Raw genomic sequence first — 16,614 nt, 5'->3', positions numbered from 1 at the left:
AAACACGACTCCCCCCCTCACGTGCGCTGCCGACTGGCAATTTGGTGGGCAGCACTTTAGCCCTCCATGCCAGGAACCAGTGCTCAGCATATTGTTTGGGAGACCTTGCAGCTAGAAATGCCCTAACGCCTGATGGCTGTTTTCTTAGGTTCATTTAAGAATGATGCAGTCTTCCTATTGCTTGGATTAGTCACAGCTTTGCATTCTTTATTGCTATCCATGCAGCCTTTGTCCCCTGAGACTTGCTCCCTCTCTCCCTGCAAACTGCAGGACCTGCTTTGAATTTTCAAAAGGTGTATTATTTAGTATTTATTTTTTTTAGACTGTCATTGCTTGTTTCCAGTGAGCTCATGCAATCTCAAAAGCAAATAAGATGTCCATAGGCCTAGACACATCACTTAAGACCGTTCAGAGAGAGACTGACCATAAGTGGCTCATCCTCATGCCTTAAGTGCAGGCTGTTGGAGTTGTGCTCTCAAGAGCTTTTCAGCGACATGTCTGTGAATAATGAAGCAGGCGTCTTGACAAAGGATTTCTGCAGAACTGTTACCAACCCAAGCAATCTGGAGCAGTGGGAAGATTTACAGACTACAGTCCATCTCAGGGATCCACATTTATTTGATTTAAATAATCGTATAAACAAAGATTTAACCAGAGTTTTGTCATTAGCTTGGATCTTCATAGGTCTTCTCTGACAGTACCTTTGTCCAGGGCTGTTGAAGAACACCTAATATTTTCAGAGTCATAGCGAGAGCCCACGTCAGTGAGCAGAATCACGACGCATCCTCATGCGGTCCTCTATCCACTTGGATAGAGGAATGGAATGGAATTAAAATTCTGCATTCTTGTCCCCACCCCATCCTGATCCTGCCTCCTGGTGATGCTGATCTTTGTGTATTACAGGAATGGCTTTAAAATTCAGTCAGGTAATTTTAGTTGGGCATTATAAAATGTGGCTGCAACACGAGTTTTGTTTTCATAGGGCTCTCGAGTCAGAATGTCTTAGCCTCACTGCATTAAGATATTAGCTAAATGACTGATGCTATACTACAAGCGGGCAAGGATTTTTTGCACTATGTGTAAAAGCATTCCAAACAGCTGCTTAGTTGATATAATGAAAATCCTCCTTGTGCTAAACTCCCACATTTGTTGGTTAGCAGACGTTGGGAATGACCCATTTAGCAGAACACATGAAGTCCTTGCAAAGGAGATACTTGAAAAACATTTAACTAGTGTATTGTGGCAGCCTCCATCAAAAACAGAAGACAGCCTAAAACTTCACAGGCAAGGGCTTTTCACTAGGAGTCTGACACCGGTACCTCACATGCCAAAGCCTCCAGAGAAATGCGGTGCAAGACATTACCAATTTGCAGATCAAACTATGAGGATCAGTACGGATTAGCAGAACAAAGCAAAAATATTTCCTTTGCTGCTAGGACACACTCTTATCTGCAAACACAGGAACTGTGATAAATGCTGAATTATTCTATAGAAAAAAAGTGTTGGAGGAAGACAAGAACAAAATCAGTAGCAGAATAACAGAAGACTACTTTATGAGTGATGGAGAGGTACCATTATCACCAAGGGTCAAGAGCAGAAGCTTGCCAAAGAGTAGTAGCTTTTATGTTCCTAAGCTAGCAAAGAAGATGGGATTGACAACTGAATCCATTTGAGACAGGATCACAGGAAAAGCAACTGCAGAAAATTAGTTACAGAAAGAAAACGATTACTTTTGATACTAGTAAACATGGCAGTTCAGAAGCAAGGATTGGAAAAGGTAAACTGTCCTCTGTTCAGGATCTTCCTGGAAATCAAAAGTGGGTAGAAGATGAAGCCAAATGGAAAAGTAAAATGAAAATAAAAGGACATGATTTGTGAGGTGTAAAATTTAATTTGCATCCTTTCAGAAAAACTAGAATCCAGTCAGGTGGATTGCCTTGTAGTGAAAAGCTGGAGCAGAAAACTACTCATTTGCACAAAAAGTTGCCAAATGAAATCCAGAAAAAGCTGTTAGTTTCTTTGAAAATAGAACTGACAAAAAAGAAAGAAAAATAAGGCATCGATATTGTGTAATCACCAGTGAGCACGAGCGCTCATGAAGAGAGAGAGATTTACTCCAAAAATGCTGCTCTCCATGTTTGACAAACATGTTCACCTGGGAACAAACCCACAGGAAGTTCAGTTATTATAACAAGTAAAGATGCTGCAAAATTGTCAGGACAAGCCTGTGGTGTCCCCGTACCGGTTGTTTGTCATCCTTCCCAGAATATTTCTGACATAAGAAGGATGAAGTTTCCCATGGCAGAAGTCCTAGAGAACAAGAATGCCTCATCCCCTGAGACTGTAATCTTCTCAATCCTGAATCACAGAATTTTTCAATTGCTTTACAAAACGGGGGAAGTGACATTTCTGATCCACATGTGGGAAACGTAGGTGACAGAGGCCACAGGATTACATGTGTCCTAACATGCAAAAACGGTGGTATTAAAGAAGAAGAATGCTAGTTCTTTTCCAGGTCTCACAAATGGGACAGGAATGGTAAAGAACTCAGAAGAAAAAAAAAATCCCAGCATTGAACTGGGTAGAAAGGTAGGCCTAGTTTTTGAAAACACAGTGCAAGACTTCAAACAAAACCAGGAAAATAAAATCCAGAGTGAAAATTTAATTATGCAAGAAACATTCAATAGTTTGGGAAGAACCAGAATACATTCGCCGTTACAAGGAGGCAAACCTGCTCTGGAATCTTATAATTCAGCTGTTGTGGCCCAGATCTCTACAAAGAGTGATATAATTTTAACAGAAATGAACCACGTTGCCAATCTCCAAGTTTATTCACGAGTACTCTGGTTAACTGGCACTTAACTAGTAGTCAGAAAGAAGAAACTGATACTGCAGACAACCTGAACGGGACTGATCACACTGGAGTGGAGGGAACAAAAGTAGAGAAAAGAGGAAATAAAATGCCACTTAATAAAAATGAATCAAAGTTGGAAACATTATTTTCAGACACAGAAATTATCTTAGATACCACAAGAAAAAATATACTACAGATTTCAGATAATGAAGAGCAAAGCATACCTATACCATATAAAAAAAAGTACTAAGTTACACCCACTATGACCTCAGTTCTACAGAAGAAGGAAATATATTACTGGGCAGTAATACCAGGCTTCAACAGTACTGTGCATATGGAAGATGTGCAGGATTTGCACGACTTTCAAAACAATCATCAGCCTTATCAAAACAACAACGTACTCGAAGAAGCTCAAATGCCACTGGAAGAGCACAAAGAGTTGTCTTTGTTGAAGACAGTAGTTCTGAGGCAGAAAATGAGGTGCCTTGAATTCCTTGAAGAATAAATGAAGCTGAAACCACTGCTACAAAAGCTGTACTGTACCCACCATCTGCTGAATATGCTAATATATCACCTTTGGAGGTAAAAGAAAGTGAGGAGGAAAAAACGACAGTCCTCTTGCTTTCTTCAAAACTATGGACAAACTGCCTCAGCTTTTCTGAAAATTATTAGCATTATTGTGGCAGAAAATTTCAACAAGTCAAAAAACATAAAGCAGTATTTGATTAAAGCTTCTGAAAAAAATAAAGGTAAGTCAGCTCAAGCCATTTAACTTATTAACTGGATAAAGGCTTTGGGAAAGGGTGGAATCAAACAGCAAATACGTTTTGCTCTGTCAGAGCTGTCAAACAGTGTAACTCAGTATGAAAGTGAGAGAAAGACAAAATAGGAAGTATTAACTGACCAGAGCGGCAACTTAAGTTTATGATCCTGAATATACAGCATGAATTTCATTTAATGTAAAAATTTACATTTGCAGTGCTCATAAACATTTCTGTTCCCTACGACATACACACTGCATTCCTTAAAAATATTTCTGTGCTTAATTTATTAATGTGTTTGCCTAACAGAGAATACAAAAATCTTTCTTTTATCTGCAACTGTTAAAGTCTTAAATCTTAATTTACATAGCTGGCTAAGATTTTTGGTCTCCTGCCCCTGAAAAAGTACTTGTATCTATTAAGCTTCTGGTGGCAGGGTCTAACACCTGGCCCTCTTTCCAGAACAACTGCCCTTCCTTTCAAAGCCTATGAGATTGTTCTTAGGACCGCTAGGTGGAGATCTCAACACCACTCACTGCACACTCGCAAAAGAATTAGCTAGAGCTGCTTTTCACACATGACAGTTTAGTACAGAAAATGTTGTGATCAGATTCAAAATATTTTAGCTCTTTATTTTCTTTATTAACTTCCAAACCTGGAAGTCTGAAAATTTATCACTCAAAGATCACACTATTAGGCCTAGTCTCTTGGACCAGGCAATGTGTCTTCATTAGTCTTATTCACCCTGCATAGGAGAGGTGAAAGATATATGGCTTTAGAAGCAAGAAACAGGGTGGTAAGTAAGTATATGTGCATGAAAATAGTATTTCAGGGAACACAGGTACACATACATAAGATCTGTATCCAGAGGGCATCTTAATAGCCATTTAAGAAAAGGAAAACAGTGAGAAGATATTATGAGCTCAGACTGACTGCTATGAAGAAGAAAGATGTCCTAGGCTGATGACCATTTCTCTCAGAAACAAAACTTGTAACTCGTAACTCTCATAACTTCTTACGGTTTTTCTCATAACTTCTCACTGTTTTTCCTGTCCCAGACCGTTCCCGAAACAGGAACTACAGTGATATGCGCAACACTAGAGGAAGAGAATTTCTTCAAGTCACTCTGTGTTCAACACACCTTTTATGCTTGTCTGATCTCAGTGTATCAGTGAGTAGCTTTAGGGCATGGTAGAAAAATAGCCAAATGTGTATACACTTTCAGGGAGACCTGGCTCCTCTTTCGGATGATATGAATTCCATTTTTCTCATGGAAAAGAAATCAATATTTTACAAAAAAAAAAATATCTAAAAAAAGTCTATGACAGCAGCACGTATTTTTCTACTCATTCAGTATAAGTCATAATCAAAGTTTAATACTGTAAGTACTTAAAGTTTTCTTGAATGGCTAAATGGATATTTACAGTTCTCTTCAATTCACCAACTCTTCTCTATTTGTTTTTCTCAGATTTCTTGACATACTTCAGTACCTCCATCTCCCATTTCTTTACTGACCTCTGTCTGGCCACGTAATTCTCTTGCATTTCATTTCAGTTCTTCCTTCCTATCTGTTTTTAACCAGCCCTTCTATTTCTTTCCCCTCCCTTCCTCTATTCATCTTTCTTGACTAGCTTGCAAGGTAGAACATTTCTTTTCCAATACAACAGAAACACAAAACAAACAATAAAGACTTAAAATCAAACAAAAAAGTCCAGCCATCAAAAAAACACTATATGGAAGAGCGTTATTAGCATCACATCCAAGTGCTAAGGATAACAGACATATGTTATATCATGTTCTCTTGCCACTGTTAGTATCTTTTCTATTTGAAATTCAAATTTTAGACAGACTATAGATGTGATTTTCCATTTCCTAAACAAGGGTTCATTGTTGTCCTACTGCCCACAGCGGATATAGGAACTGAAGTTGCAGTTTCCTGCCACTGAGTTACAGATAAAACCACTGCGAGATACCCGTGCATTCACACTGCCATGTGCCACCTTTCGGGGTCGTGCTGGCATGCCGTTTGAGGTGCCACGTAACGAACAGGATCAGGGAATGGACTTTTGAAAGCTCAGGAGGAAGGCTGACAGGGTTGTTTTGTTTTGTTTTTTGCTCTCTGTGAAAGCTGGGCCACATCCCTTGATCTGGCTGGTTCAAAGCATGCAGCTGCAAGCTGTGATTCAAGCAGGGGATGTGTGGGAGCAGGCAGTGCCTCCGAGAGCAGGACACACGAGGCCGTACCTGTCAGACATGCCTGCTGAGCCCCAGCCCCTGCTCTGCCTCTGACTCCTGGCGGGAGAGTAGCTGGCCTATGAATCACCTTTGAACTGGCTCAGCTCTGCTTGACAGGAAGAAAGATGATAGTCCCATACACTCCCCATGCTCCTCCTAGTCTTATTTCAGCCCAGCCCGGGAGATGGAGGAGCAGGATCCCTTGATCCCACTGCTCTGGGTCTGGATGCTCATCAGGAAGGGACAGCAGGGCCTAGTCCCTCGTGGGGTGAACCACCATCCACAACGCAGCGTCCAACAAGCGGTCAACAATGACGCTAGTTCCATTTCTTTGTGCGGGGAGCAATACTGCCAGGATAAACCACGACTACTCCATAACGGACCAGGGTTTTCCTCTGAGGCTCATCTGCAGGCAGAGCCTCTCTGTGCCAGGCTTTGCTTGTGAGAGGGTCCTCAACACAAGCAGCAGCATCAAGCTCTGCCTTAGGCAGTTGCCTCAGTAACTAGGCCTTTTGGCAAAGCCATCTCAAGTCAGAAAAATGGAGGTTGGCAAAAATATAAATACCCAGTTGCGTGCTTTCTTTCAAGGCTGCGTGCAGTGGCCGTTTCCGGTGACGGATGCCGCTGCTCGGAAGAAGCGTGAGCACTTACCTCGGGACAGGCATTCCAGCCCCTCATTAGCAATGACGAGATGGGCTTGGGAATCGAATACCCTATTGGAGGCCTGATGTGATGGTAGGCCATATCTGCTGCTGCAGCAGCTACAAATAAAACGATATAATGAACTTAATTAGTATTCAGGTATCATAAATTTTCCTATGAAAGCACATCTTATTTGCTGTTTAGATAGATCTAAACAGATGCAAAAATGGTTAAGTATCAAACTGGTAGATAAAGACTTACGGAGACTTGTGGCTCCACATTAGTTTTAAAGCTAGCTAAGACAGTCCATGACCCTGAATGGAAACGCATTTCTGTCAATACTGAACATGGATGAAGACAATCTGATTCAGGTTAAACTTTAATAAAATGGCCTTTGAAAAAAAATGAGTTAACTTTCACCTTACAAATGACATTTTTTTATAATTTCTTTTCTTCTTTATTAAGAGAGGATGACTGAGCCACCTCCTATAATTAACCTAATTAGATACCAGTTTATCCGCAACTGGAATGTAAAAGATTGATGTCTTAAAATAACCCATGGTTAGTCCTGTTACAGTCTAAGACTAAAATTAATTCATTGTCTAGTAAATATCTAGTAAGTGTCTTTTTATAAGTGCTAGCCACTACTAAGACAAAAGTGCCAGAATGTTTACATAAATGTGTTTACTCATTTAGTAAATTCAAATACATAATTAATCTCCTGTATTCTTTTTGAGCAGAGATTTTAAAAGTCAAAGCAAATGTATTTTAAATTCATATCAAAAGCTAAGTAAAATCCTTTGTTTGCCTAACACTTTAAAATGATATGTGATCAGAATATATGGAATATGCAGGGAACTGTTAAGATTGTAATCATGAGACTGTTAGGAGACAGATTTAATTTTTTTAACCATATACCATTCTCATCACAGTCTTTCTCATAAGAATAGATTAATTTCAGTCATTATCTGCTCTCCTCACAGTTTTTGTCAGTATAATGTTGTTTCAGAATGTTAATATTGCAGAGATCCTGTGATATTGCAACCATATGCAGACAGGAGGGGCAAACACTTTTTCCCTAATTTGGATCCCCCTCTGATGGGCTTTTGAAAGCGTGAGTCAGATACTATGGGTTTATCTTTTGCCTAGCAGACACTGTGAAAAGAGGATCAAATGGAAAATGCACTAAGTAACGAGAAATGCTCCCTTTTTCTCATCAAAGTTAACATAAATGATGTATTACCTATTGGCAAAATCCTGTCTCACCAAAGTTAGTGGAATTTTCACCATCAGTTTCATGGGATCAGGATTAGAAAAAGAAAGGGAGAAAATATTGTGTGCTTCTGTACATATCTATCATACTGTAGAAAGTCTGTTTGTGTCACTCCACTGTTTGGGCTCTTTTTTCACTATCAGCAAGGCTTCTCCTTCAGCTAAAAATACTTCTTTTGAAAAATACCCTTCAGAATGGCTGAGTTAAATGCCAAGAGTCCATTATCCCCAAATACAAGCAAAACAAAAAAGAGTTTGGGTAGTCCCCCAAAATCTGAACTTAGCGATGCTTTCCACTCTACTTTGCAATACTCTTGAACATCTGAGCATTTTCTGTTTTGACTTATTGGCCATATCCTGCCTTTCTTCATGGTCAGAGCAATTATAAGCCATCAGAGGAATAAATGATAATTTACCCACAAAAATTTTATTCCAATTTTTACTTGTTTATGGATCAGAGGAAACAGCTGTGGTAACTGGAGAATGTTAATCAGCATCTCATATATTCATTACCTACATATTTACAATCACAACATGCAGTCCCCTGGTACAAGTGTCATTTTTGCACTGGTTCAGCTTCTGTATCTAGTTTAACAGCTATAATTTCTGAATATCTACATTCATGTACTTTCCCACAAAACTCTACCCAAAGCTTACATACTGCTAGTTTTACAGGTGTGAATTGAATGCCATCTGTAGAAAACAGGAGGAGGATCTTCAGACTTCAGAGGGTGTCTGCTTGCCCCCAGACCTTACAAAAACTCTTTTTAATAGAGCTGACTCCAACATCTACTTCCACAAGCAGATTGTGCCCAAAGCACGGAAGGATGCCTTTGCAACCATGCTCTGTGCATGCATACATGAGAGACACATAGTCCTTGGGTAGAGAACTGAGCCATAATTCTCATGAAAACAGGATGAGTTCAGTCTGGGAACCAACAACATTAACCCAGTAAGACACAAAAGGACTGTTCCTCTTTAAATCCTGTAGCATAGGCTTAATATTCCACATAAACTGGGACAACTGGTAGAGGAAATGAAAAGAAAATTTCCCTTATGATATATATATCCCTTATGAAATATATCCCTTATGATAAATTGTTTTCACCTAGTAATTAACATAAAATTCTGTTCTTTTGTCTCGTCTATATTGTTGCCTAAAAAAAAAAAAATTACAAATATCTAAGTTTTCTTACATTTTAGGCTTCCAAGATACTGTCCAAGTCTCTTTAAAACTGATCAAAGCTTTGAGTATAGAGTATTGGTTCAGCCTGTTATTGAAATACTCAGCAGCTAAAATACTCACATATCATAAGTGGGCCTACAGGCATTTTGTTTTCTGGGATAAAATTCTAGCTCAGTTAAATCAATAGAAAAAAAAAGTATTGTCCATAAAAGACATTAGAAGTTACTCCTTGAGACTTTAAGTGAGTCTCAACTACTGTTGAGACAAATAATAAGGTACTACCATAGTTGGTGCTAAACTAGCTAGTGGGGGGAAAAAAAAAAGATGCTTAAGGTAGATGGGCTAAAATCCCTGAGACCTACCAGGACAATCCAACCATTTTCCTCAGCACAGAACTCAAGATTTTAAAGTATTCTAATGCTCTGAACTGTTTACTCTTTCAAATTTAGACCACTCATTAAATGCAATTCATCTTCCTGACAGACCTTTTAACTACCCTACATTGAATTTATCTGATCGATCAACCTTATTCCATTAGTCTACTTGGTTAGTGCTTGCTTAAATCAGAGGCTGCTACCTTTTCATTTCAATTATCTTTCTGCTACAAAATCCAAATCTCTTCCCAACAAAACTTTCTAGTTATTATGCTCTTCTTTTTCATATGGGAATTTTCCCCCTTCCCACCTGTCACTTTCTATATTTTGGAGAAATTCTGAAAATCCTTCATGCCAAATGATCTCCTAGTGCTTTCTATTAGTGATCTGTGATCTCTATTGCTTTCTGTATTTTACTCTATGCTAAATTTTCTCAATGGCAAGAGCAAATGGACCAAATGAACCATGCACTCAGGCCCTCTAGGTCCAATCAAACGACTGCAGCTACACATTCCAGAACCAACACACTGTGCCCCTGCCCGGTCTCTGCTTCTGTATGTGGGCACAATCCTGCTGAGATCGTGCAGGATTTGTGAAATAGAGCTCTCGTGCCTTCTGTGTACTATAGAGGCATGCATATTTGCGTTCCATGCTCACATGGTCTCAGCCTACTTGCCCATCTCAATTGTTTCCTAAACTGGCTACAAGCCTGGATTGCACTTCTAGTGTAAACTGGTCCTTAATAACATAATGATCTGACAAAGAAACAACGAATTGCCAACCAGTAACCTAACTGCTGTATTTGAAGCGTGTGCAAAGCCTCAGACGGTAAGAGCCTTGGAGAAGAAATCATCTCCATATTTAATAAATATTAATGGTTATGCATTCTCCAGTTACTTCCCAGAATCATCCTTCCTTCGGGATCGTCTCGACTCGTCTGTTTTACAGATGATTGTTGAGCACATTTGGTAGGTTTCCTTACCGACCAGAAGACATGCTACTAGCTTTGAGTTCTAACTCAACAAATATTATATTTGAATTAATGCTAAAGTGATTTCATTGGGGATTTCATCCAATTTAATAGATGTTCCATTTGATAAAGTAACTAGTGACTTAGATTCAATAGCTGTAAAACTGTTTATACAATTTGATGAATGGATATCTAATCCAGAATACAGCATACCCTAACAAAACTGGATTTTGTACCAGATTCAGCAGGGAAGGTGCAAGTGCTTTCAAAGTGCTAACTATATCCGTTTCAGTGGGTGACATCTAGTTTTCATTAGTATCAGATTTCATAATTACATATTATTTCAACACCTAATTTGACCAGAATGACTTCTCAGCATGCACAAAAATAACTACAAAATAAAGATAAGATCAGGAATACGTAATTACAGCGCTCTGCAGATGGCATAGACAATTTTCCAAAGGAAAATTTGTCATTCCTCATCTTGAAATACATACTTTGTGAAAAATATTGGATTTGTTTTTAACTGAATAGGCATTATCTGAACATATATCATAAATGTAGAAATTTTACATAGACTATAAAACATACAGCATCCTCAAAGCTGCTTTTTGCAGAATGTATATCTAAATCTGATGTGCAGCAAGTTCAATACCTTTTTTATGCATAAATACATCATATCTTTCATAAGCAGTGTAGTTTGAGAGACCACAGAGACTAGGAACTAGTCATAAACCAGGAACTGCTACATCTGAAAATCACCTGCTTTGTGGCCTTGTATAAAGTCTCAGTTTCCATATCTATAAAAAAGGGGAAAATTGCTTGACTGAATGTCTGAGGGGACCAAAATTCAACTGCTACGTGGGCTGGGGTGCATCCAGAAATCTATAGTCTTGATTTTCAGGTACACAATTATGAACAAAGATACTACAACCAGTGGAAAAGGAATGCAAAAAAAAGGTTCAGGACTGAAATTCAGATTGACAGCTAAATGTGTTTTATTTCTAGAAACTGAAGTGGAATTGATTCAGATGTCTGGCTTTTGCATTTACTATGTTAGCAGTTAGAAATAAAGAGCTGTAAAAACCAGCTAATACAATTTAGAAGGTCATATACAGATCTGGCATACTAATTTCTAATGATGTTAATGATAGCTACGCACTTTGCATGCAAGAGGCTGAACTTCTGAACATCACAAAGACCTCCAAAGGAGTTTAATGGAGGCATAATCTCAAAAAAGAAAGCAGCAGAAATATGAATCTTCACTTAAAATTCTTCCAACAGACAAAAAAGACAAGAAAAACAGTCCACAGGATAAGTAAAACTTTACGTGTATCAGAAACCATATATTTGACAAGATAATAACAATTGCACTGAGAAAAATGCATTAGATTTTACTTAGTATTTGAGAATGTAATTTATAAAGCAATTGACATGATCAGGGGAAGAGTATAGTGATAGGTACCTAAGGAACAGACAGAATTAGACATACAGATAGGCATACACAGGCAAACAGATGCAGGAGTAAAAACGGACTATATGCTGTTACTTGACATTTATATTCTGCTTGGGCATAAGTGTTTATATGAAATAGAGACACCCATCATTCTCAAGGCAAAAATGCTGCCATAGACTACACTTTCTCCAAACATCAGAAAAATCTATTAATGCCAAGCCTTGCACATCTCTTCCCCCAGCAACTCTCCTCTCCTTTGTACCCAAACCCCACTTAAAACAGAACAAAGAAACCCAAAGTTTCCCAGCCTTTTCAGCTGCTGGAATGAAATGCTCTGCTAAAGTTCGCCCAGGCTGGTCCCAGCGTGGAGAGAGCTGCGCGTCAGCATGGCCGCAAATCCACCTCCGGTCACAGGAAGACAAACTGCAAAGGCTCAGGTCAACGGCACAGTGGTCCAACACCTCCCAAAGCTTACCCATGCTGGTCCTAACCATATCCTGAGGCACTCTCAACTCCTAGCAACTCCTGGCACACATCAAGGGTTCAAAATCATGGTAAGCACGAAGCTGGACCTGAAAATCTCATTTTGCTGTTGCTACCTCATCACCATTTGTAGGTGCCTTCTTAAGCTACACAAGAACACACTCACAAAAGAATTATAGTGAGTAACCACTTTACAATACCAAAGCCAATGTGAAAGACAGAGGAGGTGCAGTTAGGGTGTTTTGGTCATAATCCTTGAACTGGATGGAGTTATTTATTTCTAAACAAATTTATTACAGCAAATAATAATGTGATTGTAGTGGGCTAGTTTTATGCTTTTCAATGAATGCATCATCCTAGCATTTTATAACAAACTTTAGAAAAACATTGCTTAAAACTATGGCTACTTGTCTAGCTTGGAGATGTCTAGACATTAATTCACTGAGCATCTTACCTGGTTTTAGGTGAGCAAATGGAATTTCACCTGTTAACAGTTCCCAGAGACACAAAGCATAGCTGAAAACATCAGCTTTTATAGTGTACCTTGTACACTGAGTGAATACCTCAGGGGCCATCCAGCGTAGGTTCTGTACATCAGAAAACATCAATAATACATTAACAATGTTTTGGTCTTGGAAAAGTGTATCTTCTCTTGTATTTATGTGTTTATTTTTCTTTCTTTTCTCATTTTCTTACCTCCCTTCCCCCATAAATTAACCAGTAAATTCACCAGGAAAAACAGCTACCATAGCATGCAAAACTCAGGCAGCAAATTACTATACGTTATACATAACAGCATTAGGATAGTGTCTGCATCAACCCCGTAAAACCAGTGTAATCAGGCTTTAAACAACAGAGTAGTGCTGCAGCAAAAACAAAACACCCAGCCTTAAATGGTCTGGAGACCATGCTACAAGGTCAGAGCATGCCACATTATAATGATTAACTACTGCTCCACCTGGTAGCTGGAATAACAGTGATGACAACTGTGTAGCGTGGGTGGCTGCCTCCTCTCCTGGCATCTCACTGCTTTCTCCAGAAGCTCAGTTTTGAGGCTGCTTCACAAGCAAACAGCCTCTCAGTGGAGTGATGAATTCAGGGTCTTTTTGCAGTTTTTTTGCACCCAAGTAATTTAATAGATATTCTTTGCAAGATAGCCCTTCTCAGTGAGATATTATCAAACCCAGGCAGGAATGAGGCCTGCAGCAGCAGTTCTCACTCCTCATGCAGTGCGTGCCTGTTAATGTTTGTTAAAAGGGTGACCACCAAATCCTGGTTTTAGTATTGCAAGCTGTATTCCAAAATTAGCGATTATGATGATGCAATGTTTTCATGACCATGGTGTGACACATAGAATGCATCTGGACTAAAACTTGCAAAGCTAGTGATACTGTCTTGTAAATGATGATCCTCTGCGAGCAAGGTGTTTGAAACAGAGAACAGAGCTCAAAAAGAAAATCAGTGCTGAATAACTAATTCCCTAGTAGAAATAGGGACCACCTGTCAGCAACATGTGTATGTGAGTGGGGCTGGTGGATACAAAAAGAGGATGTTTTACTAAGAATTTTTCAGAATTTTTCATAGAACCCAAATACGAACCTCACAAAAACATTATTTTCTGTTGCAGAGTAAGAAGCTTCTTTCTGAGCGCAAAACAGAAAATATATTTTGCGTTCACTGATATCTGCTGTTAAAGAGGCTGATCTCCAATATGTAAAAGAGAGCCAAAAAAACCGTAAAGGAGATACAAAGCTGTACCAGAGCATCTATTCCAGCAAAAATACTTCTAATGCAATTTTGTCCTAAACTGAGTTTGCTCACATGTTTTATACTAATTATGTGGAATAAAACAAGAAACAAACCCCAGGTTGTTTTGTCATGTTGTCTTCATCCAAGGACTGCAAAAATCTGGATTCTGAAACACACAGAACACAAAAAAAGTTTTACTGTCAACCCACTACAGACACCCACCTTATTCTACAAAATTCTTGTTAAGAAATAAAAACAACTTCTTTTATGACACTGTGGTTTTGAAAATCCAGGGGACCTGTGATAGCTTGTTTTTTAACAAGGATGCATGCACACAATGAAGCTTCTCAAACCTGAATGCCAAATTCAGCACTAGTATAAATCTACAGAGCTCCATTGACATTACTAGCAGTTTACAGCAGCTGAGGATCCACCTCAGAATTTGTGAACTTGCGATTATTTGTACTGGTCAATGTAAGTTTATCTAGATTTACAACAAACAGTAACTGAACCCTGCATTAAAATTCAAACCCACAGAAGCCTGTCAGTCTTATTTACTGTCAGAAAAGAAGTGCAGCTAAAAATGACAGATCTCGCATGCATATAGTGAAGGTGGTATATAGTGATATATTTTATGATACATAAATAAGTCCCCAACTAGGACTTTGGCATACGAGAAAAATACACTTACACTTGCACCTGTACAAATAAGAATATTTTCAGCAGCACCCCAGGCAAGCAGAAGAGAATGATAATAGTGCTTTTAGCCACTCCCTTGTGTTTCAGGCCTTATGCCATCTCCCTGCTCCAGCAGGCTGGATAACAGCAAGTCTGGATCAGCACTGCTCAGTTAGGGGTCCCGCACAGACATGGCCATGCTGATATCACTCTCCTCTGCTTATGCAAAGCTCGTGTTCATGCAGCTCTACCGATTACATCTGTGCTGATATGACACAGTAACAAGGGCAGTATCTTAAGTGAGTAGTTCCTGATGCAGTTAGATCAAACCAGCTCTGTAAACTCTACCCTTGCACCAACAAGAATGTGTTCCCACAGGAAACTTCTGCTTGACTGATAAACACCATGCCAACGCATGAGATAAAGATTCGTGAGGTATTACTGGGTTGTCAAACGCACAAAGTTACTAAGATCCATAACTGAAATAAAGAGCTACATTTTGCCCTCTCAACTAAAAGGAAAGAAACCTATCTTATTGCCCTGGGGTCTGGCTGGTAACAACCACAGACTTCCATGATAACTGTCCTCAGATCCTGATCACTTCTCATGAAAGATAAGGACACATTCTTTACTAGAGGGATTTTTCACTCAACTTCTTCCTCTAACCTACCATCAAAACTTACTCAAGCTGAGTGGCATCCATCTCACTATCATCTAGGCTTCAGTCTCAGATATAAAGTGAGGTATTTTGCAGCATGGATGGCTAACTTAGATGAGAAAAAAAGAGGATTTTTTCATCCTTAAAAACTTTTTCTCTCCTCTATAATGAAATTAAGAGCAACCTAATCAACTTTCTGATTTTCTTAGTCAGCATACGTTTATTTTTAGACAATTTCAGACTAAATATAGATCTTTCATAAAAACTCCTCACCTCCAAAATCAGCAACAACAGCATGGCCATCCTCATACAAAAGAATATTGTGACTGGAAAAAAGACGATTATTAGAATAGACAGTTATTTGATAGTGTCATAAAAATAGTGAAAATTTTAAGATTTTTGATTCATAGCTTGAATAGTTGAAGTCTTAAGGACTTCAACTCATTTGCCTGAAAACATAAATGTCTGCAGATAAACCACCTTTAGTTGCATCTCACATTTATTATCATAAAGTACATAGATTAACTCTGAGAAGATAAACTTAATAGTTTCATGGATGTTCAGCTTCTAATCAGTATTAGAACAAAACAATTTCTGTAATTAGTCATAGATCAATTATAACAGCTTTATTATTTCTATGTACTGGATCTTAAGGATAAAGTGAAGAAGGTGTTTGAAAATAAATACAGTAATAGCCTTTAAATATAATTGCATAGTCCGATTCTTTTCTCTTTTAAGGCTTACATAAGTGTAAGTCCTAAGTCATGTATATGCATAGAAGGGCAGGAAAAGATCTGAAGAGTACAGATATGATGGATCATGAGAAGCCATAAGAAATCCATTAAGCTGGGAAAAAAATGACATTGTAATATTTTAGAGTGATTTAAAGAGATTCTTGCCCTTCTCTCCAGAACACCCAGCACTGCCCTAGTTTCCATACTTGAAACCATACCTGGGTGCATACCTGAAAAAGTATATTAAGTTAGCATTATTTGCCTAAGCGTCTGCACTTTGTCAAGACATTTCAGTGGGGGGGTGACTAAGAAAACTCTTGAACAATCTGACTTTGCCCTGTTTCTGAGCTGCTACCATGGGCTACCTTGATGTCAGTGAATTAGAATCACAGAACGGTTTAGGTTGGGAAGGGTCATCTGGTCGAGCCTCCTTCCAGAACAAGTGCTAGCACCAAGTCAGGTCACTCAAGGCCTTGTCCAAGCACATTCTGATTATCTCCAGTTACGGAAATCCCGCAACACTTCTGGCCGTCTACTCCAAGGTCTGACTACTGTTGTGAAG

The 16,614-nt window shown here is 38.9% G+C and overlaps 1 protein-coding gene across 1 annotated transcript in view; it reads right to left on the bottom strand.

Annotated features, from left to right (window-relative positions):
• TNNI3K (TNNI3 interacting kinase) overlaps nucleotides 1–16,614 on the bottom strand; it is a 131,718-nt gene that overhangs the window by 23,860 nt on the left and 91,244 nt on the right. The window contains exons 20-23 of the mRNA XM_068952594.1: nucleotides 15,592–15,644; nucleotides 14,096–14,148; nucleotides 12,688–12,820; nucleotides 6,502–6,611 (exon numbers count right to left, since the gene is read on the bottom strand). Coding sequence (XP_068808695.1) covers nucleotides 6,502–6,611; nucleotides 12,688–12,820; nucleotides 14,096–14,148; nucleotides 15,592–15,644 — 349 coding nt within the window. The remainder of the gene's footprint in view (nucleotides 1–6,501; nucleotides 6,612–12,687; nucleotides 12,821–14,095; nucleotides 14,149–15,591; nucleotides 15,645–16,614) is intronic.

Source organism: Struthio camelus, chromosome 8 (assembly GCF_040807025.1).
Source record: "Struthio camelus isolate bStrCam1 chromosome 8, bStrCam1.hap1, whole genome shotgun sequence".
NCBI lineage: Eukaryota > Metazoa > Chordata > Aves > Struthioniformes > Struthionidae > Struthio > Struthio camelus.
This window is presented reverse-complemented; position numbering and strand designations above follow the sequence as displayed.